This window comes from Arachis hypogaea, chromosome 4, assembly GCF_003086295.3.
Source record: "Arachis hypogaea cultivar Tifrunner chromosome 4, arahy.Tifrunner.gnm2.J5K5, whole genome shotgun sequence".
NCBI classification, from domain to species: Eukaryota; Viridiplantae; Streptophyta; class Magnoliopsida; order Fabales; family Fabaceae; genus Arachis; species Arachis hypogaea.
In genome coordinates this window covers 109,856,197-109,870,375 of record NC_092039.1, presented here as the reverse complement: position 1 = coordinate 109,870,375, position 14,179 = coordinate 109,856,197, and the positions used below count along the sequence as shown (strand labels likewise).

General features: G+C 41.7%; 1 protein-coding gene and 1 non-coding gene across 2 annotated transcripts in view; one reads left to right on the top strand and one right to left on the bottom strand.

Moving 5' to 3' along the window:
• LOC140184205 (uncharacterized) overlaps positions 1–11,230 on the bottom strand; it is a 30,208-nt gene extending 18,978 nt beyond the window's left edge. Inside the window, exon 1 of the mRNA XM_072234512.1 lies at positions 8,209–11,230. Coding sequence (XP_072090613.1) covers positions 8,209–11,230 — 3,022 coding nt within the window. The remainder of the gene's footprint in view (positions 1–8,208) is intronic.
• Positions 624–731, top strand: LOC112799540 (small nucleolar RNA R71). Its single transcript, XR_003201114.1, has one exon. It is a non-coding gene; the product is annotated as a small nucleolar RNA R71 (small nucleolar RNA).
• Positions 11,231–14,179: the final 2,949 nt, after the last annotated feature.

Genomic DNA, 14,179 nt, shown 5'->3' with positions numbered 1-14,179 from the left:
GACCTTGTTTCAGTCATGAAACTTTGAGTGGTTTTGATTAGATCAGAGACCATGGTTGCTAAGTCAGAGGTATTCTGCTTAGAACTCTCTGTCTGTTGCTGAGAAGATGATGGAAAAGGCTTGTTTCTTCCACCATTATTATTATTGAAACCTTGTTGAGGTCTCTGTTGATCCTTCCATGAGAAATTTGGATGATTTCTCCATGAAGGATTGTGGGTGTTTCCATAGGGTTCTCCCATGTAATTTACCTCTTCCATTGAAGGGTTCTCAAGATCATAAGCTTCTTCCTCAGATGAAGCTTCCTTAGTACTGCTTGGTGCATTTTGCATTCCAGACAGACTTTGAGAAATCATATTGACTTGTTGAGTCAATATTTTGTTCTGAGCCAATATGGCATTCAGAGTGTCAATCTCAAGAACTCCTTTCTTCTGACTAGTCCCATTGTTCACAGGATGTCTTTCAGAAGTGTACATGAATTAGTTATTTGCAACTATTTCAATCAGTTCTTGAGCTTCTGTAGGCGTCTTCTTCAGATGAAGAGATCCTCCAGCAGAGCTATCCAAAGACATCTTGGACAGTTCAGAGAGACCATCATAGAAAATACCTATGATGCTCCATTCAGAAAGCATATCAGAAGGACACTTTCTGATTAATTGTTTATATCTTTCCCAAGCTTCATAGAGGGATTCTCCTTCCTTCTGTCTGAAGGTTTGGACTTCCACTCTAAGCTTACTCAATTTTTGAGGTGGAAAGAACTTTGCCAAGAAGGCATTGACTAGCTTTTCCCAAGAGTCCAGGCTTTCTTTAGGTTGAGAGTCCAACCATGTCCTAGCTCTGTCTCTTACAGCAAAAGGGAATAGCATGAGTCTGTAGACCTCAGGGTCAACCCCATTAGTCTTGACAGTGTCACAGATTTGTAAGAATTCAGCTAAAAACTGATGAGGATCTTCCAATGGAAGTCTATGGAACTTGTAATTCTGTTGCATTAGAGAAACTAATTGAGGCTTAAGCTCAAAGTTGTTTGCTCCAATGGCAGGGATAGAGATGCTTCTCCCATAGAAGTCGGGAGTAGGTGCAGTAAAGTCACCCAGCACCTTCCTTGCATTGTTGGCATTGTTGTTGTTTTCGGCTGCCATGGGTTCTTCTTCTTTGAAGATTTCTGTTAGGTCCTCTACAGAGAGTTGTGCTTTGGCTTCTCTTAGCTTTCGCTTCAAGGTCCTTTCAGGTTCAGGATCAGCCTCAACAAGAATGCTTTTATCCTTGCTCCTGCTCATATGAAAAAGAAGAGAACAAAGAAAATGTGGAATCCTCTATGTCACAGTATAGAGATTCCTTAAGGAGTCGGAGGAAAAGAAAAATGGAAGACAGAGGTAGAAAAATTCGAACTTATCAAGAGAGATGGAGTTCGAATTTTGCATTAAGGAATAGTGTTAGTCCATAAATAGAAGGATGTGAGAAGAAGGGAAGTAATTTTCGAAAATTAAGTGAAAAATTTTGAAAACATTTTGAAAAACACTTATTGATTTTCAAAAACCATGATTGAGAAAGAAGTAAAGTGATTTTTGAAACAAATTTTGAAATTAGAAATCAAAAAGATTTGATTTGAAAACTATTTTGAAAAAGATGTGGTTAAGAGGATATGATTGATTTTAAGAAGATGTGATTGAGAAGATATGATTTGAAAAACATTTTAAAAAGATTTGATTTTGAAAATTAATGACTTGGCTATCAAGAAAAGATATGATTCAAACATTAAACCTTTCTCAACAGAAAAGGCAACATACTTGAAATGTTGGATCAAATCATTAATTGATAGCAAGTATTTTTGAAAATAGAAAGAAATTGATTTTGAAAAAGATTTGATTGAAAATATATGATTTTGAAAAGATTTTGAAAACTAAAAAAAATTGATTTGAAAACAAAATCTTCCCTCTAGTGCCATCCTGGCGTTAAACGCCCAGAATGGTGCACATTCTGGCGTTTAACGCCCAAAACACTACTCTTTTGGGCGTTAAACGCCCAGCCAGGCACCTTGGCTGGCGTTTAAACGCCAGTTTGCCTTCTTCACTGGGCGTTTTGAACGCCCAGCTTTTTCTGTGTAATTCCTCTGCTGTATGTTCTGAATCTTCAATTCTCTGTATTATTGACTTGAAAAGACACAAATTAAAAATATTTTTGGATTTTTAATAATGAGAAATAATGCAACTAAAATCAAATAACAATGTATGCAAGACACCAAACTTAGCAGTTTGTATACTACTGACACTAACAATATGAGAATGCATATGAGAAACACAAAACACTCAAGTCAATAGAATTCAAAGATCAGAGCAATGAAATCATCAAGAACAACTTGAAGATTAATGAAGACACATGCATGAATGCAAGAAGAACAGAAACATGCAATTGACACCAAACTTAACATGAGACACTAGACTCAAACAAGAAACATGCAATATTTTTGGTTTTTATGATTTTGCAATTTTTTTGGATTTTTCGAAAAATAAGTGGAAAAGAAAATAAAGGTATCAAAATTCTTAATGAGAATTCCAGGAATCATGCAATGTTAGTCTAAAGCTTTAGTCTAAAGAAATTAGACATGGCTAGCCAAGCTTTAGCAGAACATTGCATTCAAGAGCTAAATTGATGCAGATCAATCAGCTTTGGTGATGACAAGAACATCACCTTGAAACACTAGAATTCATTCTTAAGAACTCTGAAAAAAAATACCTAATCTAAGCAACAAGATGAACCGTCAGTTGTCCAAACTCAACAATCCCCGGCAACGGCGCCAAAAACTTGGTGCACGAAATTGTGATCAATACTTTTCACAACTCAAATAATCCCCGGTAATGAATCCAAAAACTTGGTGTTCAATACCATGGCATAAACACAACTTCGCACAACTAACCAGCAAGTGTACTGGGTCATCCAAGTAATAAACCTTACGCGAGTAAGGGTCGATCCCACAGAGATTGTTGGTATGAAGCAAGCTATGGTCACCTTGTAAATCTTAGTCAGGCAAACTCAAATGGATATGGGTGATAAACGAAATAAACATAAAGGTAAAGATAGAGATACTTATGCAATTCATTGGTGGGAATTTCAGATAAGCGTATGAAGATGCTTGGTCCCTTCCGTCTCTCTGCTTTCCTACTGTCTTCATCCAATCCTTCTCACTCCTTTCCATGGCAAGCTTAAGCAAGGGTTTCACCGTTGTCAGTGGCTACCTCCCATCCTCTCAGTGGAAATGTTCAACGCACCCTGTCATGGCACGGCTATCCATCTGTCGGTTCTCGATCAAGCCGGAATAGAATCCGGTGATTCTTTTGCGTCTGTCACTAACGCCCCGCCCTCAGGAGTTTGAAGCACGTCACAGTCATTCAATCATTGAATCCTACTCAGAATACCACAGACAAGGTTAGACCTTCCGGATTCTCTTGAATGCCGCCATCAGTTCTAGCCTATACCACGAAGACTCTGATCTCACGGAATGGCTGGCTCGGTTGTCAGGCGAGCACTCGGTTGTCAGGCGATCAACCATGCATCGTGTATCAGGAATCCAAGAGATATTCACCCAATCGAAGGTAGAACGGAGGTGGTTGTCAGTCACACATTCATAGGTGAGAATGATGATGAGTGTCACGGATCATCACATTCATCAAGTTGAAGAACAAGTGATATCTTAGAACAAGAACAAGCGGAATTGAACAGAAGAACAATAGTAATTGCATTAATACTCGAGGTACAGCAGAGCTCCACACCTTAATCTATGATGTGTAGAAACTCTACCGTTGAAAATACATAAGAACAAAAGTGATCATTGGTTTCGGTTTGATGAGCGGATAATTTGTATGCTTTTTGGCATTGTTTTTAGTATGTTTTTGATATGATATAGTTAGTTTTTAGTATATTTTTATTAGTTTTTAGTTAAAATTCACTTTTCTGGACTTTACTATGAGTTTGTGTGTTTTTCTGTGATTTCAGGTATTTTCTGGCTGAAATTGAGGGACCTGAGCAAAAATCTGATTCAGAGACTGAAAAGGACTGCAGATGCTGTTGGATTCTGACGTCCCTGCATTCGAAGTGAATTTTCTGGAGCTACAGAAGCCCAATTGGCGCGCTCTCAACGGTGTTGGAAAGTAGACATCCTGGGCTTTCCAGCAATATATGATAGTCCATACTTTGCCCAAGATTTGATGGCCCAAACCGGCGTTCAAAGTCACCCTCAGAATTCCCAGCGTTAAACGCCGGAACTGGCACCAAAATGGGAGTTAAACGCCCAAACTGGCATAAAAGCTGGCGTTTAACTCCAAGAAGAGTCTCTACACGAAAATGCTTCAATGCTCACCCCAAGCACACACCAAGTGGGCCCGGAAGTGGATTTTTATGTCATTTACTCATCTCTGTACACCCTAGGCTACTAGTTCTCTATATATAGGACCTTTTGCTATTGTATTTTCATCTTGGTTCTTCTGGTTCCCTCTCTGGGGCCGAAACCAATGATCACTTTTGTTCTTATGTATTTTCAACGGTGGAGTTTCTACACACCATAGATTAAGGTGTGGAGCTCTGCTGTACCTCGAGTATTAATGCAATTACTATTGTTCTTCCATTCAATTCCGCTTGTTCTTGTTCTAAGATATCACTTGTTCTTCAACTTGATGAATGTGATGATTCGTGACACTCATCATCATTCTCACCTACGAACAAGGTGACTGACAATCACTTCTGTTCTACAAGCAACCAAGGCTCTAGTGAATATCTCTTGGATTCTTTAACCGGAATCTTCGTGGTATAGGCAAGAACTGATGGCGGCATTCAAGAGAATCCGGAAGGTCTAACCTTGTCTGTGGTATTCTGAGTAGGATTCAATGACTGAATGACTGTGACGTGCTTCAAACTCCTAGCAGGCGGGGCGTTAGTGACAGACGCAAAAGAATCGATGGATTCTATTCCGGCCTGACCGAGAACCGACAGCTGAATTCCGCGTGCTGTGACAGAGCATATGCAATCGTTTTCACTGAGAGGATGGGAGGTAGCCATTGACAACGGTGAAACCCTACACAAGCTTGCCATGGAAAGGAATAAGAAGGATTGGATGAAGACAGTAGGAAAGCAGAAAGACGGAAGGGAAGGCATCTTCATGCGCTTATCTGAAGTTCCTACCAATGAATTACATAAGTATCTCTATCTTTATCTTTATGTTTTTATGCGTTCATCACCATATCCATTTGAGTTTGCCTGACTAAGATTTACAAGATGACCATAGCTTGCTTCATACTAACAATCTCCGTGGGATCGACCCTTACTCGCGTAAGGTTTATTACTTGGACGACCCAGTGCACTTGCTGGTTAGTTGTGCGAAGTTGTGTAATGCCACGGTATTGAACACCAAGTTTTTGGGGTTCATGACCGGGGATTATGAGAGTTGTGAAAAGTATTGTTCACAATTTCGCGCACCACGGCCCCAGAGAGGGAACCAGAAGAACCAAGATATCTAAATACAATAGTAAAAGGTCCTACTTATAGAGAACTAGTAGCCTAAGGTTTACAGAGATGAGTAAATGACATAAAAATCCACTTCCGGGCCCACTTGGTGTGTGCTTGGGCTGAGCAATGAAGCCTTTTCATGTAAAGACTCTTCTTGGAGTTAAACGCCAGCTTTGGTGCCAGTTTGGGCGTTTAACTCCCATTCTTGTGCCAGTTCCGGCGTTTAACGTTGGAAATCTTGAGGGTGACTTTGAACGCCGGTTTGGGCCATCAAATCTTGGGCAAAGTATAAACTATCATATATTGCTGGAAAGCCCAAGATGTCTACTTTCCAACGCCGTTGAGAGCGCGCCAATTGGCCTTCTGTAGCTCCAGAAAATCCACTTCGAGTGCAGGGAGGTCAGAATCCAACAGCATCTGCAGTCCTTTTTAGTCTCTGAATCAGATTTTTGCTTAGGTCCCTCAATTTCAGCCAGAAAATACCTGAAATCACAGAAAAACACACAAACGCATAGTAAAGTCCAGAAAAGTGAATTTTAACTAAAAACTAATAAAAATATACTAAAAACTAACTACATCATACTAAAAACATACTAAAAACAATGCCAAAAAGCGTACAAATTATCCGCTCATCATGATCCAAGGAAAAAAGAGTGTGCTTAAGAACCCTGGACACCTCTAATTGGGGACTCTAGCAAAGCTAAGTCATAATCTGAAAAGGTTCACCCAATTATGTGTCTGTGGCATGTATGTATCCGGTGGTAATACTGGAAGACAAAGTGCTTTGGGCCACGGCCTAGACTCAATAAGTAGCTGTGTTCAAGAATCATCATACTTAACTAGGAGAATCAATGACACTATCTGGATTCTGAGTTCCTAAAGAAGCCAATCATTCTGAATTTCAAAGGATAGAGTGAGATGCCAAAACTATTCAGAGGCAAAAAGCTAAAAGTCCCGCTCATCTAATTAATACTGATCTTCATAGATGTTTTTGGAATTCATTGCATATTCTCTTCTTTTTATCTTATTTTATTTTCAGTTGCTTGAGGACAAGCAACAATTTAAGTTTGGTGTTGTGATGAGCGGATAATTTGTACGCTTTTTGGCATTGTTTTTAGTACGATCTAGTTAGTTTTTAGTATATTTTTATTAGTTTTTAGTTAAAAATCACTTTTCTGGACTTTACTATGAGTTTGTGTGTTTTTCTGTAATTTCAGGTATTTTCTGGCTGAAATTGAGGGACCTGAGCAAAAATCTGATTCAGAGACTAAAAAGGACTGCAGATGCTGTTGGATTCTGACCTCCCTGCACTCTAAGTGGATTTTCTGGAGCTACAGAAGCCCAATTGGCACGCTCCCAACGGCGTTGGAAAGTAGACATCCTGGGCTTTCCAGCAATATATGATAGTCCATACTTTGCCCAAGATTTGATGGCCCAAACCGGCGTTCAAAATCACCCTCAGAATTCCCAGCGTTAAACGCCGGAACTGGCACAAGGATGAGAGTTAAACGCCCAAACTGGCACCAAAGCTGGCGTTTAACTCCAAGAGAAGTCTCTACACGAAAATGCTTCAATGCTCAGCCCAAGCACACACCAAGTGGGCCCGGAAGTGGATTTTTATGTCATTTACTCATCTCTGTACACCCTAGGCTACTAGTTCTCTATATATAGGACATTTTACTATTGTATTTTCATCTTTTGATCACTCTAGATCTCTAGATCATCTTTGGATCATTTTAGATCTTTTGATCACGTTGGGAGGCTGGCCTCACGGCCATGCCTAGACCTTGTTCTTATGTATTTTCAACGGTGGAGTTTCTACACACCATAGATTAAGGTGTGGAGCTCTGCTGTACCTCGAGTATTAATGCAATTACTATCGTTCTTCTATTCAATTCCGCTTGTTCTCATTCCAAGATATCACTTGTTCTTCAACTTGATGAATGTGATGATCTGTGACACTCATCATCATTCTCACTTATGAACGCGTGCCTGACAACCACCTCCGTTCTACCTTAGATTGGGTGGATATCTCTTGGATTCTTTAACGGAATCTTCGTGGTATAAGCTAGAATTGATGGCGGCATTCAAGAGAATCCGGAAGGTCTAAACCTTGTCTGTGGTATTCTGAGTAGGATTCAATGATTGAATGACTGTGACGAGCTTCAAACTCCTGAGGGCTGGGCGTTAGTGACAGACGCAAAAGAATCACTGGATTCTATTTCGACCTGATTGAGAACCGACAGATGGATAGCCGTGCCGTGACAGGGTGCGTTGAACATTTCCACTGAGAGGATGGGAGGTAGCCACTAACAACGGTGAAACCCTTGCATACAGCTTGCCATGGAAAGGAGTAAGAAGGATTGGATGAAGACAGTAGGAAAGCAGAGAGACGGAAGGAACACAGCATCTTCATACGCTTATCTGAAATTCCCACCAATGAATTACATAAGTATCTCTATCTTTATCTTTATGTTTTATTCATCATTCATATCCATTTGAGTTTGCCTGACTAAGATTTACAAGGTGACCATAGCTTTCTTCATACCAACAATCTCTGTGGGACCGACCCTTACTCGCGTAAGGTTTATTACTTGGACGACCCAGTACACTTGCTGGTTAGTTGTGCGAAATTGTGTTTGTGCCATGGTATTGAACACCAAGTTTTTGGGTTCATCACCGGGGATTAATTGAGTTGTGAAAAGTATTGATCACAATTTCGTCCACCAGGCGTCCACTCGAACGCTATTCCTTTCTTCATGAGGTTGAAGAACGGTAAGGCCTTTGTTGCCGATGCTCCGAGAAACCGTGATAATGAGGCCAGCCGTCCTGCCAACCTTTGGACGTCCTTGATACTGCCTGGGCTCTTCATTTGGAGTATCGCCTGGCACTTCTCCGGGTTGGCTTCTACCCCTCTCTGGGTTATCATGAATCCAAGGAACTTTCCAGCTTCCATGGCGAAGGCACACTTGAGGGGGTTCAGCCTCATGCCGTGTTGTCGAAGGGACGCGAATACACTCGCCAGCTCGTTCAGGAGGTCGTCGGGTCGCGTTGTTTTCGCGAGGATGTCGTCTACATAGACTTCGACTGTCTTCCCTATGAGGTCATGGAATATCCTATTCATCAGCCTTTGGTATGTTGCCCCCGCATTTTTTAGGCCGAATGGCATCACCTTATAGCAGAAAGTTCCCCCTGGCGTTATGAACGCCGTCTTGTCTTCGTCTGGACGGTGCATCGATATCTGGTTGTAACCGGAGTAGGCGTCCATGAAGCTTAGATAACGGTAACCCGCCGCAGCATCGACGAGTGCGTCTATGTTAGGGAGGGGGAAGCAATCCTTAGGACATGCTTTGTTGAGGTCAGAGTAGTCTACGCACATTCTCCACTTGCCGCTGTGCTTTTTTACTAGAACTACATTCGAGAGCCATGTCGAGTAGTCTACTTCTCGTATGAAACCTGCTTCTAGGAGGCTAGCCGTCTGCTTGGCCACCTCCTCTGCCCTCTCTGCCGACATCTTTCTCCTCCGTTGGGCTACCGGACGTGCCTCCGCTTTGACGGCTAAATGATGCGACATAATTTTTGGGTCTATGCCCGGCATGTCGGCCGGTGTCCAGGCGAACAAGTCCCTATTGGCCCTTATCATTTCGACCAAGGGCTCCTTCAACTCATGCGGGAAGTTCTTGTTGACGAACGTGAATTTTTCCTCCGCGTCGCCGATCATGAACTTCTCCAGGTCCCCTTCTAGTTCCGGTCTGGGTTTGTCGTCTACTCTGGCGTCCAGGTCGGCTAGGAACACGCCGGACGCCTCTTTGGATTTCTTTCTTAGGGAGAGGCTGGCATTGTCACAAGCGACTGCCGTCTCAAGGTCTCCTCTTATGGACCCTATAGATCCGTCCTCGGTGACGAACTTCATGACTAGTAGCTTCGTGTTGATTATCGCCTCAAAATCGTTGATCGTCTTCCTTCCCAGGATGATATTATAGGCGGTGGAGTCTCGAAGGATCACGAACTCAGCCATCACCGATCTTCGGCCCTGGGATTGTCCCACTGAGATTGGTAGGGATATTACTCCGTCTGGTTTGATGAAATGGTCGCCCAATCCAATGATCCCGTGTTGGTGAGCCGTCAAATCGGCATCCCTTAGTCCCAGTGCGTCGAATACGTTGTGGAACATGATGTTCGAGTCCGCCCCTGTGTCAACAAGGATGCGTTTGACGAGACCGGTTCCCACTCTGGCCGTGATGACCATGGGTGGATTTTCCGGGGCGTCGTCGAACCATTGGTCTTTCGGGCCGAAAGAAATGAATGGAGGCTTCTTAGAGTTTCGCGTCGACGAGGAGGAGATCGACAATATCTTTACGTTTTTCTTGTGTGCCGATCTGGATCTTGGTGCGGCATTTTTGGCCGTCACCACGTTTATCACAGTGAGGCCGTGATCTTTGTCTTCTGGGTCTTGTCGCCGCTTTGCCGAACGGGTTTTGCCTTCTTCGTCTTGGTCGCGATAACGTCTCCTTGGCTCCCTGATTAGGTGGGAGAATGCTGTTAACTTTCCTTCCCTTATCGCTTGCTCTAGTGCATCCTTCAGGTCAAAACAGTCCTGCGTTTGGTGACCGTAGCCTTTGTGGTAATCGCAGTAGAGGTTTTTGCTCCCTCCAGTGCGATCCTTGAGTGGCCGGGGCTTCGGCAGGATTCCTTTCTCGGCTATTTGTTGGTAAACTTCCACGATGGGAAGAGTGAGCGGAGTGTAGTTGGTGAATTTCCCGACTCGGGGGAATGTCCTTGGTGCCTTGTGTTGCACCTCTTCCCTGGTTTGTTCCTTTAGCCTTTCCCCGTTGCCTTGTTGCCGGGGTTGATTGTAGCTGGACTGCCGTTTATTGGCGGCCACAACTCGGCTGACTTCCTCGTCATTTATATACTCTTTGGCCACCGTCTGGATCTCGTGCATCGTCCAAACTGGTTTCGTGGTAAGATGTTTTCGAAAGTTCTCGTTGAGGAGGCCGTTCGTCAGGCAAAGGCTGGCCACCGAATCGGTTAAGCCGTCGATTTCCAAGCATTCATCGTTGAACCGATCCAGGTACTTCCTGGTCGGCTCTTCTTGTCTCTGGGTTACCCCCAGAAGGTTGATCGGGTGCTTTGCCTTTGCTATTCGCGTTGTAAATTGGGCCAGGAATGCACGGCTGATGTCCGAGAAACTGTAGATGGATCCCTGCGGGAGGCCGTTAAACCACCTGATCGCGGGTCCCGCTAAGGTTACCGGGAAGGCACGGCATCTCACCTCGTCCCCTACTCCCTCCATATTCATCCTGGCCTCGAAGGCCGTGAGGTGTTCTAGAGGGTCTTGAGTTCCGTCGTACCTCATATCCGTTGGTTTGTCGAAGTGTTTCGGCAACCGGACTTCGAGGATAGATCGGTGGAATGGGGTGGTGCCCATTATCACAGGTTGTCGTGTCCTCGCGGACCTCCCTTCCCCGTCTTCGCGATTTCGTGCCGCGCGACGGGTTACCCTGCCCCGGGAGTAGATGATTGTGTCATTTCGTCTTCTCGGGATCGGAGACTCTTCGCGTGTGCTCTCCGCTTCCGTTCGGGATGCGGAGGTGCGTCGCAGGCGGCTTCGGTGGGAGTCTCCCTCTTCGCTTTCAGGGGATGGGGTGTAGCTGGGATCGGTGGCTCGTCTGTCGCGCTCCTGGTCTGCCAACTGTCGCTCAAGGTTCTGGACCCTATGGCGTAGCTCCTGCATTATTATGGCGCTGTCGCCGCCCGTTCCCCCGAAGGGTCGTGTCCTCGTGTGCTGTTCTGTGTGTTGTCGAGGGGACCTCCGCCGACCTCTCAGCGAGGTGACAGAGGCTGCCCCTTCCGCTCCGGCTCCTCGGCCTTGGTCCCCGGGGCCCGGCACAACGTCCATTAAGGCCTATCCCCACAGACGGCGCCAATGTTCGTTAGGACGGCTCCTGGACGGATCGGGTGACTCGTTGAAGGAGAAGACGCTTCAATCGAGGTTGTACTGTGTTCGGGGGTACCGGGCAGACGAGCTCTTGTTGTGGAAGAAAAAGGGGGTGCCACCTGCAAAGACACTCCGACGCTCTAGTCAGCTAATGTGCAGGCGGGAAAGGGTTAGGTGAAAAAGTGTGACGTACCTTGGGGGAAGGGCTGTCCTTCTCCTTATATATTGTGTCAGGCGTGGGCCCTGCGAGGGTAGGCCCACTTTCTCCAAGGCGTTTCCTCACAGCTGCGGATGAGCTGTGCAGGACGCGTGTCGGAGTCGGTTGGGGAGCGCTTCGCCCGACCGTTTGGGTCGGGTAACGCTCGGGTCGGGTCGACCCGCAGGAGTTTGGGCCAGACCGCAACAATTATGATTCTAAGAGACGTTACACAATTCTGAGTCATCATCTAATGTAATATGTAAAGTTAGAGTTGGTTAGGAGAAAATATTTATGGGAAGCCTTTTAGGTTAAGTTATTATTAATTATTAGCGCTAATGGCTTATGTAAATGCCAAGCTGGCAAGGAGTTAGAAGGATTGCAGATTCAGTTAGACTTCGTTAGAATATAAGAGGAGTGACTTTGGTTGTAAGCAGTTGATATTTGCCATTATTGTAATTTGAGATAACACCAAAACCTTGAGTCTCATCTTACAAGAACTCCGTTCTTAGTGCTCGGTACATGATAACAGCTGACCACATTTTTTCACAAACAATTATGCTAGATGCACATCAAGATCTATTACTAAAATTAGTTTTTAATATAAAATATATGTTAAAATATAAAATACACATTGAAAATGAATTAAACAATATATATATATTTATACACAAAATTAATTTTAACGTACAAATAATATTTTTGTTTCACAAAATATGACAAGTACTATTTTATATGCAAATGCAGGGCATAATTTGGAGATTACAAAAGGTTGGAGCTAGAGTAAGCCAACGACTCATCACTTTAAAATCAAAGAATATGGGTCCTCGCGCGAAGTTAACGTTTACAAAGGAAGCAAGAGAGTCACATTTAATAGTGGCAACTCTGATTGCAACGGTAACATTTGCAGCTACATTTACCCTACCGGGAGGTACCGTGGTAGACGGTGAGCTTAAGGGTACACCTATCTTCAGGGACAAAGCTTCTTTCAAAGCTTTCTTTGTTTCAAACACCATAGCAATGGTTATGGCCACTTCCGCAGCTTTCATACACCTCTTCTCACCGTTGAATAAAGCTAAGTACTTGGACTATTACTTTTCCGAAACAGCCTTCTCTTTTACTTTGATTGCAATAGCAGCAATGATCGTAGCGTTTGGAACAGGAACATATGTTATATTGGGATCTTCCTCGATTGGGATTTCAATTATCACAGTTGGGTTATCGTTCTTCCTCGTCTTCAGGCAAGTGCTGAACATGAGTTTTGGACGCAACTCTATCCTTACATTCATAAAGAATTTAGTGAATGCATTGTTTTTTCCATTCCTAAAATTTGCTGCTAAACCATTTGGCTTCTATTTCCATTTATTCAAAAGGACATATAATCCTGAAGGAAGAATCACCTTCTAGTGCTTTTTTTTTTCTAGCTAATTATTACCAATTTAATATATATACATACCCATGGGACTGTAATATAGATTGGTACTTTTGCTGTATTTCATTATTGTATTATATAAAGTCCAAGGTGTTCTTGTTAAAATTTGGATTTCATCAAAAATGACATTATTGTACAACTTTTTATATATAACCTTCTAAAAATGACATACAATATTTTTTTATTTTAAAAACTTATTATTTAAATTATGTCAAACTTCTTCTCATTTGAGGTTTGATTAATAATTTTTTAAAAAATACACTGTATTTTTTATTCCTGAACATTTTAAATATGTTTAAATTATACCCTTTTCTGTTAATAATTGTATATTAGTGTGTTACTGACATGACATGTAATAATTTTCGGCTAACGTAACAAAATTGCATCATCGTACTTGTCTCATTGAGGATATAATTAAAATATAATAAAATATCATGATACAATTGAAACTAAATATTAAGAATAAAATTAAAATTTAAAAATAAAAATAATATTTACTATTAAAATTTTTTTTCTAATAAAAGTCATATAGATAATACTTTTAAAGTATGTCACTTTTATTGAAATTCATTTTAATACAATAATATTTTTCACTAAAAATAAAGATTATAATAAGTATTACATATACTTGTTAGTAAATTAATATAAAAATAAATTTTAAAACATATCATTTTTATTATATAAAATTAACTTAGATACTTTTAAAAAAAAAATTATATAGTTTACTCATCAAAGATTCATCAAAGAGTTGATATCTCTTTGAATGGGGAAGTATCTTAATGGAGTAATTTGGTTAGATTTTAAATATAAGAATAGTTATTTTGTTAAAACTGAATCAAATTAAGCAACTCATCATTTCCTGCTCAAGCTAAAAACTCTCTGCCTAAAACATCCATTTGCATATGTAATACCTGAAAGAGTGTTAGAATTGTTATTTTTGAAAAATAATAATTTCACTTTTATTTTTTTATAATACTAGTATATGTTCCCGTACCTTGTACGGAATAATACATAAAATTATATTAAAAATTTTATTAAAAAATTAAATAATATGTGTAATAATTATTATTATAAATATTTTATAAAGTTATAATTAAAATTAAACTCTTAAAATTTT